Source organism: Corvus moneduloides, chromosome Z, assembly GCF_009650955.1.
Source record: "Corvus moneduloides isolate bCorMon1 chromosome Z, bCorMon1.pri, whole genome shotgun sequence".
NCBI classification, from domain to species: Eukaryota; Metazoa; Chordata; class Aves; order Passeriformes; family Corvidae; genus Corvus; species Corvus moneduloides.
Genome location: NC_045511.1, coordinates 38,069,772 through 38,093,121, shown reverse-complemented (window position 1 = coordinate 38,093,121; position 23,350 = coordinate 38,069,772). Strand labels below are relative to the sequence as shown.

Genomic DNA, 23,350 nt, shown 5'->3' with positions numbered 1-23,350 from the left:
ACTCTGCCCGATGCACCCCAGGATATCATTGGCCCTCCGGGCCACAGGGGCACTGCTGGCTGATGGGCAACTTGTCATCCACCAAATCAACCTCTAGCTGGCGAGGCGAGGCCAGCTCTGCTGACAGCAGGCGTGTTACCCTTGGATACCCGCACCGCGCCCGGCAGGAACCCGCTCCGGGGGCTGCGGACGGCACCAGCCCGACGGAGGCGGCGGCGGGCGGGGCGCGGCGGGGGTGGGGCCGGGCGGATGAGCTCATCGGCGGGCGCCGCGGCCGGGGAAAGGCGGCGGGCGGGCGGGCAAAGGCGGCGCGGCGCCGGGCGGGGGGCGGCGGCAACAACCGCAGAAGGAGCAGCAGCTTGGGCGCCTGGCGGGTACCGGGCAGGGGACGGCGTGTCCCCCTGTGTCCCCGCACACGCCCGGGAGCCGGCACGTCGGCGGGGCAGTGGCCGCCGCTGTAAGTGTTCCTTCCTTGTCCGTCGCACCCCCATCCCCGTGCTTCCGGCCGGGCCCCGCCGCGCTCGGCCAGACGGGCTGGCATCCCTGTCCCGCAGCGCTTCCCGCCGCTCCGCCGAGCCTCGTGCGAGGGAGGCGCTGCTGGAAGTGACAAAACTTTCCGTCCGTGCCTTTCCTTGTAAACTAAATGGCTGCAGCCGGAGCGTAGGGAGCAGTGGAGGGGGCAGAATGCAAAGCAGTAGGGTTGTGCAGGCGGCAATCTCTGCTGGCTTTTTTCACACAGCTTGGGTCAATGGCCCTCTTGTGGGCTTCTGGTGTCCTGAAACAACTTTAAACATGGTTGTGTTCGACCCTCCCAAAGCTCATTAATGAGCTCTTCCACTCTTTGGCCTCTTCAACACTGGAAACATGTAGGTGAAGCTCGTATCTTAATAAAAGGTGTTGTGTAATTCATCTGAGGATTTCAGTTTAGTTAGTTTAGGTCTTTTACTCAGGGTAATGCTTAGGTTTGCAGAGGTCAAGTTAAATGACTGAGGTGGACTGACAATGTCAACATTGGAAAGAGAAGACTCTTTCTGATTCCAGTCTTAAAGATTTAGTTCTTTGACGTTGTAGGTGGTATTCATTAACGACAGCTGCATTAAGTTGAAAAGTCATTCTGTTTCAGCACACGTTTTATTTCGGTGCTTGCTATGTATGAATATTATCTGACATGCATGCTCCCTGTCCTGAAAGTCAGTCACACACAACCTTTCCTCGTGTGTTTTGAGTGGAAATAAAATCCAAGGTGGTTCTGTGCCTCTTTAATGCTGTTCAGCATCTCTGTAGAATCACGCTCTTTGGAGGGACCGCTGAAGATCATCTAGTCCCATGCCCCAGTTCGAGCAGGGTTAGGTATAACAAATTACCCGGGCTCATGTCCACCTTGAAATCATTATGTAAAATAAAAACCAGAAAATTCTATCCTTACACAAATGTTGATCGTGGGGCTTGTTTTGTTTTTGTGGGATTGTTGTTTTGTTTTATTTTGTTTTTTTTTTAATTTTCATAAACATGGTAAATTTGTGGGCAGAAACTTGTAAAAGATGTATTTGGCCTCTCTTTAATTATTTTAGGTATTTGGTCATTTGGCAATACAAATAATTGCCAATGGAGTAAAGATAGGTTAAGGGGAATATCAGGACACTCTTTCTAGCTCCTTTACTAATTTTAAATTATGCTTCTTTTTCAGTCTTGGGTGTTTTTCTTTGGGAATTAATATTTTGGGGGCAGAAAGGGACTTTTTTTTTTTTTTGGTATTTTCCTTCTTATTTAAGCTGAAAGATGGAGTTTTCTCTCTTGGTTTATAATTTCAGCTCATAGAAATAAATTTCCCTTGCTGCTAACTTGCTGCTGTAGTTGGTAAAGAAGGTCTTCCATTACGCTCATTATTTCTATAGTTTTCAGACTTAAAGGGAGGCTTCTGGAATGGTACCAATTGTTTTATCAAGGGATATCAGTGATTGAATCAATTTTCACATCAAAGCCTCATTACAAAATGTGCTGTTCTTCTTGTGACGCAGAGTGAGCCCTCTTCTGTGGATTGTTTTATGGTAGTTTAACATTAGTAAATGTTTCTGTTAGTTTGTTTGAGCTTTACTTTCATCTATAGAACCCATTCTTGCCATAAAAAGGCTTAAGATGTCTTACATATTTGTGTTATGTGTGTGGGGGAAAAAAGTCTGTAATTTCCAAAAATAATGTATACATACTACTTGATATTTAAAGAGTAAAATTACTGTTGATGCTGGTGTTGAAAACTGAGTTCTTAGGAAGATCTTAGTGTCTTATATTGTGTCAAGAATGTATAAACCTGTATTTGGAAGAAGCTGCCTTGAAAGCAGTTTAAAGGGAATTAGTTATAAATCTCTTATAATTATTAAAAGGAATGTTTATACAAACACACTTCTTTTCATTTTTAAATTTCTTTAAATGCTAAGTAGAGAGCAGTATAGCTTTAATTCTAACACCTGCTTGTTGAAAGCGATTGAATTAGCTTTTTTCCTTAGATGAAGGAAATCATACTTAGCTGAAGGTGAAGAGAGTCCAAACATGGCTTTATTTCCCTGGTATAAAGAGCTGGTGTTTAAATCTGTCTGGATATTGGCCAGTGGCATGTAGGAAAAGTCTGTGTCACTGAAATTCTTCTACGCCTTTTGAAGAATACGGTGAGTATGTAACACAAACAAGTTGGTCTCTGTGCTTCAGAGATCCTTGTCTGCGGGTCAGGATATTAGCTTACATTACCAGCTCGGGTGCGTATGCCAGGCTGTGTGCTCGAGTGACTGTGCATGGAAATAGCTATCTCTGATAGCTATTGTTGACTGTTGATCAAAGCAGATGTTTCTGGCAGAATCAGCTGCTGGGAGAAATATCTCCAAGCAGACTTAGCATAAATTGGTAGGGTTTGTCTGACCGTCCTTAGTTTGCTAGAAAACTCAATTTGCATACATTTCTACTGGGTTATTCTAATGGACTGTTATTTCAGGGTGTGAGTTTGTGTGCTGTGTGAAAAACAGAAAAGCTGAGATAGAAATGGGCACCATCTTAGGGATTAATGTCTGCGACTTGTATCAGCATTTGTGTGTGAGTTTGTGCAACTCTGATTTTGCGCGATAAAAAATAGTGATATGGTTTGTAAGGCATTAACTGGTTAATGTATTCGAATATTTGCAACAACTCTAAGTTGGAGTTTTCCAGGGCTTGGCAGATGTCAAGTACAGAGCTGTAACTGCTTGGATTGGTTGGAGACCAGTTCTTTTGATCTTCTCTTGTACACCCCTCTCTTTCATTCATTTTTGTTTTCTAAGATTTTGGAAATGCATGAAAAGAAACAGCTGTAGTTGTGCTCTGAAACAAGAGGTACTTTGTGTATGCTTCGTGTTTGGCATATGTCTTCATGACAAGATGTGGGACTATCTTAGGCAACTGCATTTTGCACCTGCCTTTCACAGTCGTGTAAGCCATGACAGTGTCACATGTAAGACCATCCTTCACTGGCTGATGTAGCAGGAGTGCAGTGAAATTAAGTGTGTGCTTAGAAAGGGAGTAGATGATTCAGTGCATTCTTGATACTGCATTTCTAGCTTCTGACACTGTATTATGAAGTAATCTCTAATGACCACATATCTTCTGTTTTTCAAGGTTGGTTTGTTTGGGTTTAAGTTTGTAAGCCTTTAACTTGCTTCCACCTAGTAGTGCCTCTGATGGACATTTCAGCAAGTTCAGAGGGTTTTCCAATTTTCTCATCTGGATTATTGCTGTTAGAGTGGAGTTAGACTGGAGTAATTAGCTATTAGCATTCAAAATAACAGCTTCTTGGAATAATGAACTATCAATATCTGGTATCATAATTGATAACTCTCGTTTTTAATGTGCTGTTTACAAGTTTAACTAGACTCCTTTGTATAGCAGTTCTTCTCCTCCTCTTCCTAGTTCATGATTTAAAATGGGTGTTCTGGGTAGTTCGGCTGTCCGTGGGGTTTTTTTCATCAACTTTCACTGGACAGAATTATATTTCCAAGTTCTTCCCTATCTCTTTATTTCCTTTTTCCTCTTAACTGTAAAACCCAAGACTATGAGTTACAGTGTATTGCCTATCGAAAAGAAACTTTTTTTTTTAATAGATATTTCTAGGAAGCTTAATCTTGTCTACTTTGCAACTGTATTTTATGTTGCCTGGAAACTTTTTTTCTCGTATTTGCTTTCAGAGACCTGTGATTCTAACTCGGGCTGATTCTTTTTGTGTTGGGGAAGATGAAACAGGAAAGCCTTATAAATATGATTGCCTGACAAAAGATTTTGGGAATATGAAAACTACAGGCGACATCGAAATGAAAGCCACTTTTGAAATACCAAGTCTTAGTTACTGAACAACTGGAAAACCATGGTATGGCCGACTGAAGGTAATCCCCTCTTGATTGAACAATACCCTCTGCTTGCAGGCAGGTCCAAGGGTCAGAGCAGACCCTACTAGCTCAGCAGAAGGGGTCCAAAGAGTAGTTTTTAGAAGTTAAGATGTAACACTCTATGGTAATATAAGAACTCTTATAGGCTGTATGTAAATGCTATAGGATTTGTATCTTGTATTAGATTGGTTAGTGACAATTAGAATATTCAGTACAGAAGATGATTTATTGTATTGTAACCAGAACTTCAGACACTCTTACTCACACTCTTACTCTTACTACACTCTCTACTTCTTCACTCTCATTCCTCTCTCTCTCTCTCTCTTTACTTACCCGCTTACTCTCTTGCTCTCCTGGGCCTGCTCAGAGCTGAGTCTGGCAGCTCTGAGCAGTGCCCCTATACCCATGCCCTTTGCAATAAACCGCATGTTCCAAGATCTGACTATAGAGATCTCTCGTCACCGTCTGTCTTCGTCTACGCCCGGTCCAGACTGAACCCCAGGGCACCTGCATTTTTGTATTGAGTGGAAAAACAATGTTATACAAATATAATTCCCCGAAGGATAATTTCTCTCCTGTTTCCCATTCTTTGTGTCTTTTATGCAACTCTATTATGTGCTGGTGATCAGGACTGACTCTGTTAATGTTGGCCACCATCTGCTGTTACTGTTTTTTCTTTTGCGAACATCTGTCTTCTAAAATATTAAAACATAAAACTAAATAGTCAGCTTGCCCTGTAATTTTATTACTTATAAAGTACATTTGATAAGAAAGATGGATTGAATGTAAGGTCTATTTTTAAAATATACTAGTAATTTTTTACATCTCTGCGTGTGGAAGGAGTATGACATGAACTACTGTTTGTGAAATGATTGCCAAGACTCTGTAGTAGCTTTGCAATTTCTAGTACTTTTTTTTTCATGCCTAGAGTTCAGCTAGTGAACCTCCTTTTCTAAAGGTGAAATGCATTACTTGCCCAGAAATTAAATACTCATATTATGGGTATAATACAGCAAAAAATACTACAGAAGACAATGTTGAATAAGAGAAGTATCTCAAAAAAAGATGTAAAAAATAATGGTTCTTTTCTGTGATGCCAGTACCTTGATATATGTGTAAGATGATGAAGAACTTATCATACCAAATCCAAAGAATATTTCTCAGAACAGTGTATTTATGAAGCAGTAGTAAAAGATGTACTGTTTGCATACACAAAGCTTGAAGATGTGCAGAGAACTTCCAAGGTGTACAGCAAGGATATTGCTTCAGAAGGTGAGGTAGCATGTCTCTTGTATTATATCAACACCATGACTAGAGTTTGTTCTCTTAACCTGTTAAGGAAAAATGAGAAGAAATACAGAATGAATGACAAACTCTAGACTGAATTAGTTCTATGATTGTACATAAGTTTGGGAGTTAAGTTTTTTACGCTCCGTGTCAATCTGTACTCAATTTGTCACAAAAAATGTAGGAAAGAGTCCTTCCTTTGTAGGAAAGAATACTTCCTTTGTTTACCTAGGCTTGACTGGTAAATTTGCATACCACTGCAGGTCCTATTGATTCTGCTTAGGATTTTGATGGGCTGTACTATAGTACCTGCAGTAGTAATCATGTTGGAGAGATAATAATATTATGATTTGTTTACATTTTTGGGAAGACTTGGTTGAAGAAAAGACACCATAAAGTTGTATTTATTCAAATGCAGTTGGAATCAAATGGTAAATTAAGTAATTATTTATAGCCTGTTCAGTTAGACTCCCCAAATTATCACATATTTATGAAAAGACATCACAGTCTAAACAAAGAAGAGCATGGAGTTTACATATTTGATAGTTGCACAGCTACCTTTTTTCTCCTCACTGATCTCTAGTACCTGTCATTACAACTTTTTCCTTCTGTGAGTACACACATACATTTTCTGCATATCATCTCAGTGGTTTAGTCACATTGGACCAATGAGGGACAGGCTATGTGTAGATGCTGAATTTCAAACAAAGGATCAGAATGTTGTTTTACAACATTGTTGAACTAGCATTACTGATTGAAAGCAAATGTACAGATACCTAGACTTTAAATAAATGTAACAATATATATACATATAAATAATTTTGTCCTGTTCCGTTATGTGTTTTGAGAATGGTCCTTTTAAGATTTTCTTTTAAAAAGTCATTTTATATACACATTTTAACTCTGATACTACTTTCTGTTGTAATTTTTATTCTCCTCTTTTGCCTAAGTGCATCCTTCCTTTATCATTTTTTGCTTGCATTTTTTTTTTCACTTGGCTTTGTTTCAGGTTTGCTTTAATGTGATTCCTGTGTTGTTTCATTGCTACAGAGGTTGTGTGTGTGGTCATTCAGTGCCCTGATCTTTGACTTTTTTTCTTGATAATAAAAAGGCTGTCTATTTAAGTGTCCACTATCTATTTCAGCATCCAAATAAATGGTTAATTCTTGTCTTTTCTTCTTGAATAAAATGGATAATTTCCCGAGGTGGCTAAAATCCAATATTTGATAAGCCAACCAGAGCCTGAAGTTGGGGTAGATACCCATCTTGTCTGGGACACAAGCATTTATCTATGTATTTGAATGTCCTAAAATTAGCAGTGCTGTTCAAGACAATCCATCTGTTAATTTCATGTCAAGTTAATTTTTATGTAACATGACTTTGAGCCCAAATGAAACACTAAATTATATTTCTATCTCTTAATTAGGTGACTATCACCATGTATGTATTATTATTTCTACTCAATTGTTCTAAATTCTGGATAACCTTATTACTGGCGTTTTGGTTTTTTTTTATTTTTCTCCCCTGTAAATGCTGTGTGTTTTCAAGAAGTACATCCTTTTACCATTAAGTTTCTTGCTTATTAAGCAGGTTAAATAAAGCAGGATTAAAATGCACAACTGTTTTGCAGCTCTATTAATATTTGCTTTAAAAAAGAAATCTGGAAAATACATTGTGTTAGCACTGATTATACTTATAAAAATTTTGGGTTGATGTGAGTCTGAAGTTGTAAAAAGAATAGTTTAAAGGCAGTGTATGTTGTTCATATTTTATAATGACTTGTAATTTTAGAGTGAATTTTATTGCGTATGTGCTCAGCTGATTTACTGCACAGAGGGGTAACATTACCTGCACACAAGAGGGCACACTAAGTCCTCTGGAATATCATTGCAGAAACCCTTTTCAATTAGGGTAGATTAATATCTGTAGAGAAAATAATGAAAGCACACTTTGACTGTAGTGCTGTTTTTAATGTTAACAAGTGTTTTGTATGAATATTTTATGTATGTGCCAGAAAACTTAACTAATCTTATGTTTAAGTCCTTTTGGTTTATTTTGGTAAATATTGTGAAATTCTGTGGCTGAAGATTATTATTGTTATTTAAAGTGGCTTAAAGAAAAGATCTTCTATAGTGGTCTTCTATTGCAAATGCGGAGAACACTGTTCCCTGGGAGTATATTTTGGTATTCTTATACTTAAAATGGTATATTCCTGTTCTTACTCTTTATTTCCTCCTTCCCTTTTCATTTAGTGTTTCAGTTCAGTAACAAGAAAAAGCAGCTCTATTGAATACAAAAACCAGTAAATTTCTGTGGTTTTAGAAAATTTGCTCAATGTAATGCCTTGGAATGCATGGAGCATAGTTGTATTGGCAAGACAGCTGAAGTTTTTTTACTTGTCTTTTCTCCATGGCCCTCTAGGGAGAGGCTGCCTACATTTTCTGTACACACCCAGTCAGGTACTGGGGTATAGCAGGTAACCTTCCCTAATTGCCTCATCCCAAGGCTGGCCTCTCCTCCCTATGCTTGAGTGCATAATATAGTACTCACATTTTGTAGAAGATGTCAGTATTATATTATACATATTTACAAATTAAACATGTGTTTGTGCAAAACAGAATCTGAATGTTAGTTCAGTGTTGGGTTTTTCCCCACCAAGTCACTTTATTTCTTTTCTCTATCACCAATAATTACCTGACCTGCTAGCAGTCATGAGATTTTGGTATTCAGAAAAAAAATCCAGATAACATCAAGTTCAGTCCACAGTGTAACACACAGACATCACAGATACATTGCTCATGTTGCCTGAATTTACTGAGCTATTTCAGTGAAAGAGAACCTTCTGATGTGAGCTTGTTGCCCTGGTATGGTTGCAGAAATACTGTAAGATTGTTAAAAATTGAAAGGAGGATTTTTCTCAGTTTGTCTTCGAAGAGAGCCCTGTAAGAGTTGTTTTTGACTACTAGAAAGCCATTGAGGTAGGGAGATACTTGCTATGTTTTTGTGCTTTTGTGAAACTAATTTAGGGATCTGTATAGACAATTTCTTGCCAAGTGTTTCACTTAGAGATAGTAGCTTGATAGCATGCCCTGGATTCCTACAAAACATATAACAAGTCTTGGGGGAGTCTGGGTGCTTGTCTGTGCTGACTTTGAGGTCTACACAAAAATTGGCTTTGGATGGTGAAGTCTATGATGAGGTGTAAAACTGTGAAATAATGTCTCAATGGAGTATCTGTTCTCTTAAGGCACTTAGAAGCAGGCCCGGCTGCTGCTGATGAGTGTCACTGAAATGCCCGGGAGAGAACTGTCTGTATTCCATCCTCTTGATTTCTATTCCTTGTCTAGAAAGCGGATGAAAAGGACTTAAGTGGGCTAAAAGTGCATGATTTTAGCTCAGTGGTCATAGCAAAACAGAGAATGAATGTCAGTTTAGCTTCTGTGATAAACTTCTGCCTATTGTTGCAACAAATGTTGGTGTATTTTAATATTTTTGTGCCTTTCTAGGTATTTACGTATTTTCCAGTGAAAAGACACTTTGTTTTCTATAAGGCGCTATTCTGAGTGTTGTGAATTCCCAGCTACAAAAATGTAATTATATACCTTAAGTATTTAATTATAGATTTAAAAAATCTTCATGAGCAATCTCAAAGGAATACTTGGAATGCACTCCTTGTAAATTGGCTTATTTTCTTGTAATTTACTAGAAGTGCTGATATGAGAGTTGTTGTAATGTGGAAAGTATATTAATCTGTGGACATGCATTTTATATAGGAATTTATTACTCTAAAAATTTAAGACATATGAGGCGATTCATACTTACTCTTGTTATTTAAAATTCCAGTAGAAATATATCACTATCTTTTGATACATTTGAAAAAATGCAACTTTAAAAAAAAAAACGGTGCAGGATTTTTGTGAGTGAAGAGAGTCAAGAGTCAATACAAGTTGACTGTGGTAAGGGTTGTTTCTATTGATTTGTAAAAGCTGTCTAGAAATGCTTTCATTTGCGTTCTTAACTGAAAAATACAGCCAGTGGTTCTTGACAGCAAATCCTGAAGCCATTCTAGCCTGACGCCATTCTGTGGAGATACAATGACCCTTTAGCTGCACTGTTTGTAATAAAGGCAACTGGACTTTAAATGGGTTTTAGAATTAGTGCATTTCAGAAATGGTTGTGAGATGATTTTCTTTCTTCTTTTTTTTTTTTTTTTTTTTTTAGAACGCCAAGAGGTGGAGAAACTACAATTTTAATATCCTAATCTTAATCAAAATTGCTTTTGGCATTGGGAGGCTGAATATTCTCCTTCTGGAGTAATCATATTTAGAATTGTCTAAAGCATTGTAAAGCTGTTGCCCAATAGACGAACATGGAGACACAGCTAGACCCCATGAAGGATGACTTGCCCTTACTGGCAAATACTAGCTACATGCTTGTAAAGCACTATGTACTGGACTTGGATGTGGATTTTAAAGGTAAAGTTATTGAAGGCAGCATAGTTTTGTTCTTGGAGACTGGGAGCCAACACAGGAAAACCAGCAGTGCTGGCAAAGAATGCTGCCAGTCACAGTTTGATGAAACCTGTGAAATGAGGGCATCTGAACCCTGCCACATTCCTATGATAAATGTGCCTACCTGTTCATCTAAAACGGAATATAACGATTTTGCTATCAGTGGTAAAGAAGAAGCTACTGCTGATGAAAATAGTAACCATAGCAACAATGAACAGGCTTCTGGGATTTCTAGTTCAAAGGACCCCTGTGACATAGAGAATCATGGAAACAAGGATTTTCTGCTGGTATTGGATTGCTGTGATTTAGCTGTGCTAAAGGTTGAAGAGGTAGATGTTGCTGCTGTGTCAGGCATTGAAAAACTTATAAGGCCTGCCAAGCTAACTGGTGTTTCACAGGAGCTGGAAAATCTCAGGAACCAGATTGTACATGAACTTGTGACTTTACCTGCGGATCGCTGGAAGGAACAGTTACACTATTCTACTCTCTGTAGCCAGGCACCTGGCTGTGGGGAGCTTGTGTTTTGTACTGGCACCTGGAGCCTGGAGATAAGGAAATCAGGAATTCAGACTCCAGCAGACTTTCCTCATGCAATAAGAATATGGTACAAAACCAAACCAGAGGGAAGATCTGTTACATGGACTACAGACCAGAGTGGCAGGTATGTAACTATTTGCTGAAAACTTTGTATGCAATAAATTTAAAAAGGTGCAAGAATGGAGAATCATGTAATTGCTGAGCAACTGTGAAGACGATGAGTACACTCTTCCACAGTTTTCGTTTAATTCTTGGTTTGAATCCTTTTGCTGTCCGGTAGAAGAGCAGACAAAGTCTCAGCTTGTGAAGCCCCAATGGACTTGAAGATCTCAGGCCCGTCTTAGTGTTTGTGTGTGCTCCTTCTGATTGGGAGTAAATAACTTGTGTGTATTTCAAAAAGTGTGTGCAGGGAATAGGGAATTATCATTTAGGGTAAGAAAAGGTATGAATGACAGGTTATTTTCACTGTAATACTTTGTGTTCTTTTTCCTTCCTGGCTTACACAGCATGAAGTTCAATATACATAACATTTAATAGAATTACTTCACAACTAGTCCTTTATCAATATTGTAATCAGCTTAGAAATGCAGTCTTTTCCGTTTAGTCTCTAATAATCAACTTTCAAAATCTCCTTCATCTATAATGTTAAGTACATTGATGATAGCAAATGGACTACAGACTGAAAGAAGAACTGGCATTGTATCTAGTGTTAGTGAAAAGTAATAGGTATTTACAGAAGCCTTCAATATAAGCATTTTATAGAAGGGAAACTACAATTCACTCTTGATTCCTACAACTGTAATTGTTTTATTACAATGTTCAAAGGTGGATTTTAATGGCTATTATTTCTTTATGATGTCTAAAAAACAGGAACAAAGTTGGAAGATAAGGAACAAATTTGACCTAATTGAATACTTGCTGTTCATTCCCAAACAAGAGATACATTGTTACCTTTTATTTCAGTTATGCTAATATAAATTAAGTCTTCTCACTAGCATCTGTGTTGGTGAGGAAAATGAGGCCTTTTAATTGTATTTGTGGTGGTTGGGGAATTCTGCTACTAATCTATAAGTACCATCAAGTCCAGAAATGTCTAAGTCATGTTCATTATTTCTTTCCCTTCCTTTTCCCTGAGGAGTTATTTTTGGTATGAGTTTAGGAAATATAACTCCTTATAGTACCCTTAGATCTGAAAATTCTGAATTTTGACTGCATGTGAAGGTAGGGCAGTTGCCTGTGATCACATGTCTATGTCCACCTGCCCTACTAACAATGTTAGCAACACTCGGCTGGTATAGGACTCCTCCTCTGTGTGTTTTGAGCATTTGGATGTTTCTTTTAAGCATCTAAATTGCAAACAGTTTTGACTCCTTATGATCCTTTCATTGCAAAGCATTGTTCTTACTTTAGTGACATTTCATGGCAGTTGTACACAAATGGATGGAATTTTATGGATCAATAATGGAGCAGAAAAAGCAGGCTTGACATGGATCCAGCAGTTTGATGGTAAAAAATAGTATAAACTGATTTATTTTCAGGCTTGCATAGGGTATTCCAAAAACTAATGCCTGTCAGAAAACGAGTTTTCATACCACAGTCATTAGAATCTTTCTTGGTATCTTTTTAAAATCAAATTCTATGTGTGATGAGCCCATAAACATAATGGTAAATCTCATTGTGTTGCCATAGGAGGATTCTTCAAATTGTTCAAAATTATGCACATGATGCTTTTTTAGACAGATGTCAAATCCATTGCCAAAGGAGTCTATACTGTGGTTCCAACCCTGGAGAAAAGTAAATAACGAAGTACTGCTTCTCAAAGTACACTTCCTATATATTTCTTCTAATTTAACACTAGTACAATGTTTTGAAATTTAGCTTATGCACAATTTTATCAAGGCTTGCATTTTATTTGTTTTAAAGAATGATATATAATACACCAAAAAAACCAGCTGAAACAAAGCTGTGTAGGATGAGTTTAGGCAAGTTCAGATATGTGTATGCAAATGTTATCAGAGCAGGGCACACGTCTGGTTTTAGTACAGGAACGGAATACATGGAATTTCAGCATTTCCCTGTCTGAGCTTTTGGGGCCAAACAAAAAGTCAACCACAGAGCTAACTTGTGCTAGTGGAAAGAGGGAAGGAGGGGAAGTATAAAGGAATGACCAGGAAGCCTACCAAAACACACTTGATGAAAGGGACACTCTTGACCTCTCTAAAGTTGAATGCTAGTTCCTTCCATCTCTGGTATGATGACACAGGTGTGTAATATGTACATCTGGGTAATAAGGCATATTAGGCAGCCAATCTAACTGAAAATAAATAGAGGGGGAAAGAGAAGAGAGTAAGATTTGTTTGGAAAATACTACTGAGGTTAGTTTGGAAGGTAGAGTTATTTACTACAAATTAGAAAATGTGTCATGAAAATAGATGTTTGTTTTTCAGTGGCATGAGTAAGCATCGTTCTGGGCTCTTGGAAACTGGAAATTCAGGAAGGAAATAAAGAATTTGGTTTTCTTCATAGGCAAGGTTTGGTAGAATAAGATAGTCCAGAACCCTGGTACATCACAGACTAAATCCTAAGAGGCTACCCTCAACTGTGAGGAATTCTCTACAATTATTTTGTATAATTTTGTTCCCAGTGTTGAACAGTTATATTTGAGCAATTAATGAAGCAGTTTGGAGTTTGTTGGATTACTCATGTGATATGAGGTGATTTCTAAAAACTAACAAATGGCATGAATAGAATGGAGAAGTAAAAAAAAATTTTAAGAAATAGGCAGACCCTGAGTACAAAATAAATGGATTTGATATTCCTGGAAATGTGGAAGGCAATAAACAAATATTTGTAAAAATTTTAAATTGTCTCCTCTGAATTAGTTGTCCTGACTAAAAGGAACACAATGGGAAATATGGGTATTATTGACAATGGGAAATATGGGTGTTTTTTTCAACAGTCAGTAATACCCATATTTCTCACTGTGAGCAAGAATACCTGCTCTGATGGAATCTGATGACAATCACTGGCACCTTGCAGATATGTAAATTTTTAAGGCAGAATAAAAAAGTTGGTGTGATTTAGATGCCAGAAAACCCTGCTGCTTCGACAAAACCAAACAGTACCACAACTAGTACTTGATTTCTCCAGTAGTCTGGGTGGCTGTTCACTGGGAATACTGGCCCATGTTTCTCAAGCCTTCTTAAATTGCACCTTTCATCCCTGTTTTGCTGGAAGATCCACTGGCCTGCTATTAGTTAAGCCACAGTAACTTGATTGTGCCAAGGACAGCTCTGGATCTAATAGCACAGATAGCAATGACAAGACAAGAGGGCAAAAATATCTTCAGAATATATTTCATCTGTGACTGTCAGTATTTCCAAGTTCTTTTTCTCTGTATAGTTTGAAGTTGGCTTTAGAGAAGGAATAGCTTGAAAGGAAAAGCAGTTTGGAGGAGAGTAAGTAAGATGCTAATATCTTAGCCATTGCGAGATCAGTTTTGCCCTAACAACTTGTCTCCTACTTTCCAAAGTGTTTTGATTTTTAAACTTAAGTGGTGAAAGATACTGATCAGAATATTTTTAGCCTCAAGTGTTCACAAAATAATCTGTTTTGCTCCCATAATATTTAACTTTAAATATCATAGGTTTTAAAAAATTCAGTGTAGTGAAGTGATGCTTTCAAGATTTTCTTTCTTTTACTGGAGAAACCTATTGACTGTGGGTTTTTTATATAATTTATAATTGAAAAAATAGCTTTTTTTCCCTTAAGATAAGTGGTGTTGTTATGCAAGTAATAGGAATTAAGATAAAACTAAAAAATGCAAAAAAATAAGTAAACCAGGAATCATTAAGTCCATCCACCAGCAAGACAGAAGGAGTTAGTGAAAGGCCTTGCTACCTTCCCAGCTGTAGCTAAGTGGGTAGTAAGAAATTGACTGGCATGAAATACTGCAGCTGAAATTGGAAAGGGTTACTAGACAGAGAGGTTCTGCCAGGGAGCAGGTTAGAGAAACTGCAAAAAGAGCAATACTACAAGGAAGATTGCTATGTGAGAAGCAAGGAGGCTGAAGTTGATAGGAAAGAAATTCATTCTTTGTATTATATTTCCTGTGATTGAGATTCCCAAAGACAGGTGAGCTAGGGTGCAGTACCTGTAGGATTAAATGTAAAAATATCAGGATTTGTTGAGGCTTGGACTAAGGAAGACTCAGAACCAGATGTAGTGCTGAATTTGCATGAGCTTCCAGGTTGCTAATCCAGGAGATTGGATTAATGATAGTGAAAGCACTACTGGATGATAGCAGGGAGGTATCACAGGTATTGGTGAAGCCCTGCAGTGGCATCATCACAAGATACTCAGAAGCCTTCCTTGACTTTTTGGGTCCAACTGGAAGCTATTGCTTGAGGCTGGAAGACTCATGCAAAAGCAGGAGAGGGAAAAGACTGGGGTAGTGTTTTCTAGTTTGTAATTAATCTTGCTTTTTTGTCTTAAATTAATTAGATTGTACTTTGATTGGTTCGTGTCATACAGGTTTGAAACCTACAGAGCTGAAGTTAAAGAAAGAAACCACCTCAGTACAACAGCATCTTTTCGATATAGAACTTAATTCAGTCTGTCTTATTGTAATTCCAACTTCAATCTCTTTTCCTTCCATCTAGGCCGTGTGTTTATACGATGGGATCACCAATAAACAACAGAGCCCTCTTTCCATGCCAAGAACCACCCATTGCCTTGTCAACATGGCAAGCCTCAGTCCGAACAGCTGCAGGCTTTGTTGTGTTAATGAGTGGTGAAAACTCTGCAGAACCAGTCCAGCTTCGAGAAGGTGAAATATGTTTTTCATGGCAAATTAATTTCAATGTTTTATAATTAGAAATAAAGCTTAGTAAATACGTGATTTGTGAAAGAATGAAGTTCCTAACCTTAAAAGCACTTCTGTGGCTCTCTGTAATCTCCTGGTCTTTCTGTGGAAAAGTTACCTGCTCAAGGCCTCAGGATAACTTTGTAAGTAGTCAAAGTATCTACATTTCTTCATTTCAGAGTGTTGCTTACTTTTTTCCCCTCTGTGTTTCCAAACCTAGATTTCACTTTTTGTAAATTGGCTTTATTTTGATCACAGTGTAGTTGAGTGCTTTGTAGATGAAGTGCCTTATCAGGCTCTCAACAGTTTCAGGCCTTGGTAGATAATTATCTTTCAGTTTTAGTTCTCCAGTCCAAGTGTAGTTCAGCATGTGATTAGAAGCAGCCATTGTGTCATAGCTGTTTCCTGGAATACATGGAATAGCTGAAGAGTATCAGGTCAGTGCCCTGAAATTCTGTTCTCTGTGGGGTTTTTTTGCATTGATAAAACATACTTTTTTCAACAGTAAGCAAACAAGCATTTCTTCTGTGTTGGTTATACTTTTATCTAAACTTCTTTCTGCACAGAGAAGTTTCTAAGGCAGTTCTACATATAATAAAGTATGTCTTGCTCAATTAGTTTTAATATAATCTGTCAAACTGGGTCAGTATTTTCTAGCGTAAGTAGTTCTGATGTGAAGTAGCATATAAAAAAAATCCTCTGTTCCCCTTTAAATAGGCAGGTTTATTCTTGAGGGGAAAAGGAAAGAATTGAAAGTCTCCTTGATTTGAGAACCATCAGTTAATCCATTTGCATGGAATTGTCTGGTTATATTTGGCGATATGTGAGGCCTCTTTCAAGGCTTGTCTCTGCTGATGAAATAGGGAAAAGTGCCATGAGGAGCTGCTCAGCTCACGTGGAGAATAATACTTTCCTGTCTCAGCATCAAGAAAGCAAGGACACTCTTGACTTAAGACTAGGATAACAGCTTTTCCATCAGCATTTAACTAGTTTAGTGAGAGGCCTCATAATCTTGCTTACATACAGGTGGAAATGACAAACCAGCAAGCTGTTTGGAATTGTAAAAATGTACAAAACTAATACAGAGGCAGAAAGGGAAAGGAGTAATATTCTGAGGAATGTTTTAAAACCCAAGTAAACCCAAGATTTAAGTGCTAATCTGAAGCCTTGAATAAATTCTTAATGAATTTAGGAGTACAAATTCATTAGTTTAATTAATAGGACTTTTAAGAGTTAAAAAGTTCGAAATCGTCTGTTGTGGGGTATGCCCAGCCCCTGCCCTGGAAGGAGGCCTGCTGAGATAAAGAGATTGCATAACTTCCCAGCAAGATCCCCTTGGAAAAGGCAGCACTTCCGGTGAGGGTGAGAGAAAACAAGAACCATGATCCTCTGAGAGACCATATGTAGACTCTTTGTAACCCATTGGCTTCTACCCTCTCATACCCACCCTTGTATCCCTGTAAGATCTACCCTTCTCCCCCTTTGAGTTTGGAGAGCTCGTCCCTAGCCTCCCCTTTGTGGTGTGTGGACTAATAAAACTGCCTCATGTGGAACTGCTAAATGAGCCTCTTGTCTCTCTCCTCCCGGTCTAGCCTGGGGTTTGCCTTGCAGAACAAGAGCTGAAGTCTTGCTGAAATCACTAGAGAGCTGACAGCCTGCTGAGACAGGCACCTTTCTGCAGAAGCACCCCGGCGGCTGAGGGAGCACCGTAGACCTCCGGAAGACTGTCCCTTGCAGGACACTCTCTCTGGGTTGGTCACGGCTTCCTGGGTCTGAGCCCTAGAACCCAACCCAGCCCCAATAGTCTGTTGTTCTAAATAACCTGTCCACCTAGATCTTGTAGTTTGGCAATTATGGAACATACATGAAAGGTATCCAACTTAAAATTTTGTCTTTACACACCAAAAAGCCTTTCAGGGTAGCTTCAATTTAAATAAGTTTGCCAAGTTGTTTACACGTGGTATGCTGTTGCTGTGCTACATATTTATAAAATCATACGTAACTAGCAGAATAATAAAATGCATTTTTTAAAGTGCAATTTATTGGAAAGAATTAGCATTTTGGTAAGCAGTTGTGAATAAATTTATTCTGAATAATTTTTTTCTTTCAAAAGTCATACTTGAAACCAGTGTGCAGGCAGACAATCAGAGAACAGCAAGCACAGTTGATTGCTTCATGCTTTTAGAGATCTGCATTCTGCTTCACAGACACACATCTCTACGTGTACGGATGCAGTAATCCAGTGCATAGCTGGGCTAGATGTACTCTCATGTGCACTTTCCACATTTACCACTTGTATTTGCAGGTTTTGGTGAGAGTCTTCCTCCCATATATGCCATTTTTGCATTTTGCCTCCTACAAAACTTGTGGTTGATACTGTCATATGAAATAGAGTGAAGCCACATTTGTTTGAAAATACTGATAGAATACTTACACAAATTGAAATTGTAACTATTTGAGTATGACCAAAAATCATACCTTGCATTGTTTATGGAGTACTTAGAGAAGTTGATCAGAAAAATGCAATTAATAATGCTCTTTGGGAGAAAGCTTGACAGGGAGCACTAAGTGTGTGTAATGTGAGCCATTTAAACATTAGATTTATTTTTCTATACTTGTCACTTTTACTTTCCTTCAGCACATTACTCTAACACATAGAAGCTGCAAATACATTTAATCACAAACACCTTTCCACTTGTTCAATTCATATTCAAGAAGTAGGTATTTAGCCATTGTGTGAAATAGACTGGCATGCTTTTTGTGTTGTTACTCTACTGCTATGATATCCTTGATCTTGTTTTAGCATCTGCACTTAAAGTGAGGAGTATACTTGTACTGAGAGAAAATATGGTGCTAGAGAAGCCGCTGCTACTGCTATGTAGTCAGCAGCAGCAATAGTTGCTTTTGCTTGTGCTCCTCACTTTTCACAAGGCAAAACAAGAGAGTGCCGTACTTGTGTTGATTGATTTCCAGTGTGTATCAGGGACTACAGCAGAAGAGTTGAGAGCCCATCATTCCTCTGAAACAGTGTTGAACTAATTCTCTGGCATAAATGTGAGGGAACTCTGTAGGAAGTTCTGGTTTTCAGATGAGATCAAAAAATCCCTACAAGTTACAAAAAGTTTCAGAAAGCTGGAGGCTCCTTAATCCTGGTGCTCCAGCCAAAGAGTAGTTTTTACATAACTACTTATTTAGCTGCACGTTTTCATATTAGCACTAGCTCTTACCTTGTATATCAGTTGCTGTATGGAGCTATCTCACCTTTTCCCTAGAGGTAGTGGAACTTTCTGGATTTTACTAAATGGTAAACATCAGCTGTATTTTGTGGGTTTTGTGTTAGTGCAAACTATTTTACAAAAAATGCACTGGTAAGTAAAAAAGTTCATAATGTTCTTGCACCTGGAATTAACAGATATAAGGCATTTTTTTTTCAGTTATAATGAATTCTTCAGAACTCAAACAATTTTAATGATTTCAAACATAGCTGAATGCATTAAAAATTCTAGGAAGTAATTGCATCATTCATCATTATTATTTCAAGTAGGAGAAATAAACGACCTTTAAATTGTTCTTTTACACAATTCTAAATAGATTAAAATTTCCTGCTCTTGTTAAACATTTGCATGGAAAGTTTTTCACTTTTAATTCATAGAATAGGTGATTGTTGCTGTATGATTTATGCAGTTATGATACAATAGATTTGTTTTGCAGAACTGAAAAAAAATTTAAATTATTTTCAGAAAAATGGGTACAGAAAAACCAAAATATTTTGAAATTATTATAATTGCCAAAAACAATTATGTGTAGGAATCGAGTATTTTTAAAATTACAGTACAAGTAGAAGGACCAGGGTGATCAACCTCTGTTTTTCCTGTGGACTAACCCCAGCCCAAGCTCTTGTTTTTCCCAGTGTGTTCTTGCTTAGTCTGAAGATGTTTTTATGGTACAACACGCTGTATTTGGTAAGGAAAGCCACCTCCCCGTTTCAGCTGCGCTGTTGTCTGTTACCCTAGAGATGGAGCTGTCTCCAAGGTTGACACTGAAAAGCACAGCGCAGCCAGAGGACGGGGAGAGCAGCGAGAAGGAATTGAGTGACGCTTGTGATCCCCATCTATGTGCTGGGATAGATCATAGGATACAGATGAAGGAAAGCAAAACAAATTCCACTGACATGAAGACAGTGTAAGGAAGGAAGTGAAGTTATGGGATAGGTCAGGATGGGAGACAACCTTACCAGTAGTGAGAGGACAAGACACAAGGTCAGTGAGTTAGTTAAGCTGTCTTTGAAACAGTGCTTCATGGTTGTCTCTACAGAGAACTTTTGCCAGCCAAAAGACCATTTCAGTCACTGATCAGCAAATGCACTATTTTCCAACCTGAAGGATTCCATGGCTCTATAAAGAGAACTCACTTGTCATGCCCATGCATGTGATTTCAGTCAACAACTGTAGGATGAATATATAGGTATGCTACATAGTTGAGTGTGAATGCAGAGGGCATCCAAAAGCACTGCAGGAAATGGATTGAGCCCTGGGTAGGTATGCAGAGACATTATAAAACTTGGATCTTGCTCTGGGAGGATCCATAATTCACATGATTTCTAAAATCCTTGCAAAATCAAAGGGGCTTTGGTACCTTCACTCTTTTGCATGGGGTCAGCTCTAAGTAGCATATGTTCATTGCCAATATGTGTGAATTTCTGAATGCAGTACATGCTGTTCTCCCTGGATTGCTAATCTGATTGCCTTTCCTTTTTGACATTCTGTTCAATCTGTGCAAAAGACTCTCTATGGTCTTGCTTGCTCTAGCCTGTCTTACTAAACTTGTTTCTTACTGTAAGCATCTCTGATCTCTGTTTGCCTAGCACAGGCCAGCACCCTTTCCTCTTAGACAATCTCCTCACAGTTGTGAGAACCTTCTCCTTTATACCTCATGCCATTTGGAGCAGTTTTCTGTGACTGCTTTTTGACTTCCATGCTTTTTTTGGAACATAGTTGAAAACACGTGACAGTTTTTCTGTTACAATTCCTCAAATTTTTGCTTTTCCCTGATGTTATTTAATTCTTAAGATTTTACAATTAACATAGATGCATGGAGCATTTTGTAATGCTTTATAGCATTTAGATGCAACACTAAGTGCAGAACCTCTGAGCCTTGTCCTGTATGCATGTAAGTTGATGGCAGAGCTGCTACTAACTGGATGTGTGCAGGCTTGTGCCTCTAGCACAGTGTCTATCAATGAAACTCTGTACACCAGGAACTTGATGTTTTGAAATACTGTATCGTTGCTGTCCTGGATGACCTTTTTCTCTCAAGGTGGCATTTGCTTGCCTTGGCTTATTTGTAGCTTTGTTAAGTTAGTAAAAATAATAAAAAAACAAAAGGTGGGGTGAAATTTGGCAAACAGTTACCCTCCTTACTCTTAATGTGTTTGGAACAAGTAAGTTCATTCTGCTTACGTACTGACAGGAGGTTAGGAAAATTACAAGAGTAATATATGTTCACCTGACAATACAGACAAAAGGTTTTTGATGGTGGATGTTGCCTGAAGTGGAATGGGGTGAAGGAGTATAAGTGGTTTCTAGTGCATATGAGAGGCAAAGGCTTTATCTGCCTCTCAGAAGACTTCACAAATGCCTTTGTTTTGTCATACTAAATAGAAGGTGGAGAAGTTGTTGAGGCTAAGCAAAAGATTTTCTTCTTTGTCCTTCCTTTGGACAGCCTGACCTTCTTTGGTCATTAAGGTAGGAAATCAAGTGATGCTTTGCAGCAGTTGTCTATTTCCTTTCCTCTATGCCTTGTGGTCTTCACTTAGTTGTGGTTTTTTCCTTTTTTTTTTCTTTTGGTAGTGTTCCATAGCTGTAGTCAGAATACTTTTGCAAAAGAGCAAGTATTAAGGTTCTCTCAAAATAACTGACGTTTGTATATTTCCACTGTTGCCCTAGCTACGGTCATTTGCACATGATTCATCAGATTGTAACTCATGCTACGCTCTTTTCAAGAGAATTAATCTATTAGTGTGGTGTAGTAACTGTATTATGACCGTAAATGAATACGTAGATGTGATTCTTAAACTATATCCTTTTTAAAGGGACAAACAGAAAATCTAAGCAGCATTTATATTGATGAAAAGTACTTTCCTCCACTTTATCAAAATGTGTTTGTCCTATACCATACTCCTTGTCTTCACACATTGTGTTCCCATAATGATAAAACTTAGCATTTTTTTACCTTCTAATAGATTCTCGTCTTGTCTTAGCACCTTCTGGGTAATATGACCAAACTGTTGACTTAGGTAATATCCCGTCTGAGTCTAAGCTTTGATTTCTTACTGCCTGGTTGACACATTATGTACCTCAGATAGATGGGTCCAATTCACAAGCATTAGTGTTATTTGTTAAAACTTGCCTATCAGTTTGGTACTGCCCAGAACTCAAATAAAGGGTTTTGGGTTGTGTGAGATAATACAAACAAGACAAAGCCATAAGATAGTAGATTCAAGGTTGAAAGAGTTTAATTTTAATATTTTGTGTTTGTGTGTCTGTGTGTGTGTGTGTATTTAAAGGTGTCACTAGATTTCACGTCTGATGTGATTCTTGGGCAGTAACAAACACATTTGTTACTGGTCATGTTAAGTTGCATTCATAACATCCCAGTTATGGATGATTTATTTACCGGTAAAGACATCAGCAGTTAGAGCAAAGTTGCAGGTGTAAATAAACAGTAACTGAATCCATGGTGTTTACATACAACTGTTCTTATATGTCTCAGTGAAATTATTTTTATTTCCTCCACAAAAATACCAGGATGTAAGGTGGGAGGTGTGGCCTGAAATCTCAAGTACACGAAAATGTCAAGTACCTAATGTGTTCTGTAAGACTGATGAGTCTGTACAAATGTTCTTTTGTTTACAGGTGTTTTGAGCTGGTACTACTATGTGTCTATGCCAATGCCAGCATCCACCTTCACTGTTGCTGTGGGGTGCTGGCAGGAAGTTAAACAGCAATCCTTCAAACAAACAGCTGCTATTGAAACAAACACTGAGTTCCCCTTGCCATCATCACAAACTGATTTCAGGTTGGTGTTTATAATATTGTTGGAAAATTAGATACATGGGTAGCATTTCCATTAACTGTGTGGAATGTGAAAATGAGTCATATTAGCACAGGAATCAAAATAGGACTTGTTTGATCTGAACAGAAAAATCTTGACAGGAAAATAATTCCAAAGGCATTATTTCATGGGTACAGGTGTGATTCTTTTTATGTGAAAACAAGCTGCTTGGTGAGTAATAGGGTTTGTAAATTCCACTGTCCGCTAGATCTGTATCCTATATCCTTAATACTCTGCTGCAGCAATGCCAGGTCCTGTCTTGTTTCTTAAAATACTTGACTCAGTCCGTTCTGGATACCTAATGCCTCCTACAATACTGGCTACTCAGTTATTTGTTCTGCTCCAGTCTCATTGCACAGTTAGAGCTGGCCTGTGCAGTGGTTTACCTGGGGTGATGTGTAATGATCATGAAAGATCTGGTACAGTGATCCCATAAAATGGATCAATGATTCTTAGCTGTTTTTGACCAAACTAGTAGAAATGTAATTATTTTGGATACATCTATTCCTCCTCTCAGTCTAGTCAAAACTCACTGAGTTTGAATTATTACAGAGTGGTGGATGAACAAAACAAAATATGCCTGAAAGTAAGACTTGAAGATAGAAAACAAGTTTCTGGAAAAATACCATTTGTTT

At 38.2% G+C, this 23,350-nt stretch overlaps 1 protein-coding gene across 11 annotated transcripts in view; it reads left to right on the top strand.

Annotated features, from left to right (window-relative positions):
* The first annotated feature begins 298 nt into the window (after positions 1 to 298).
* The window catches only part of AOPEP (aminopeptidase O (putative)), a 191,070-nt gene continuing 168,018 nt past the window's right edge, over positions 299 to 23,350 (top strand). For 5 of the 11 annotated variants that reach the window (XR_004237628.1, XM_032096938.1, XM_032096937.1 and 2 more), the window contains exons 1-4: positions 299 to 457; positions 9,912 to 10,862; positions 15,400 to 15,566; positions 22,517 to 22,679. Coding sequence is in view for 10 of the 11 variants with exons in the window: in XM_032096938.1 (XP_031952829.1) it covers positions 10,060 to 10,862; positions 15,400 to 15,566; positions 22,517 to 22,679 (1,133 nt within the window). In the remaining variant the exon portion in view is untranslated. Of the gene's footprint in view, positions 458 to 4,362; positions 4,401 to 9,911; positions 10,863 to 15,399; positions 15,567 to 22,516; positions 22,680 to 23,350 lie in introns of those variants that run through there. The other 6 variants (XM_032096936.1, XM_032096930.1, XM_032096935.1 and 3 more) reach the window with 4 other exon arrangements.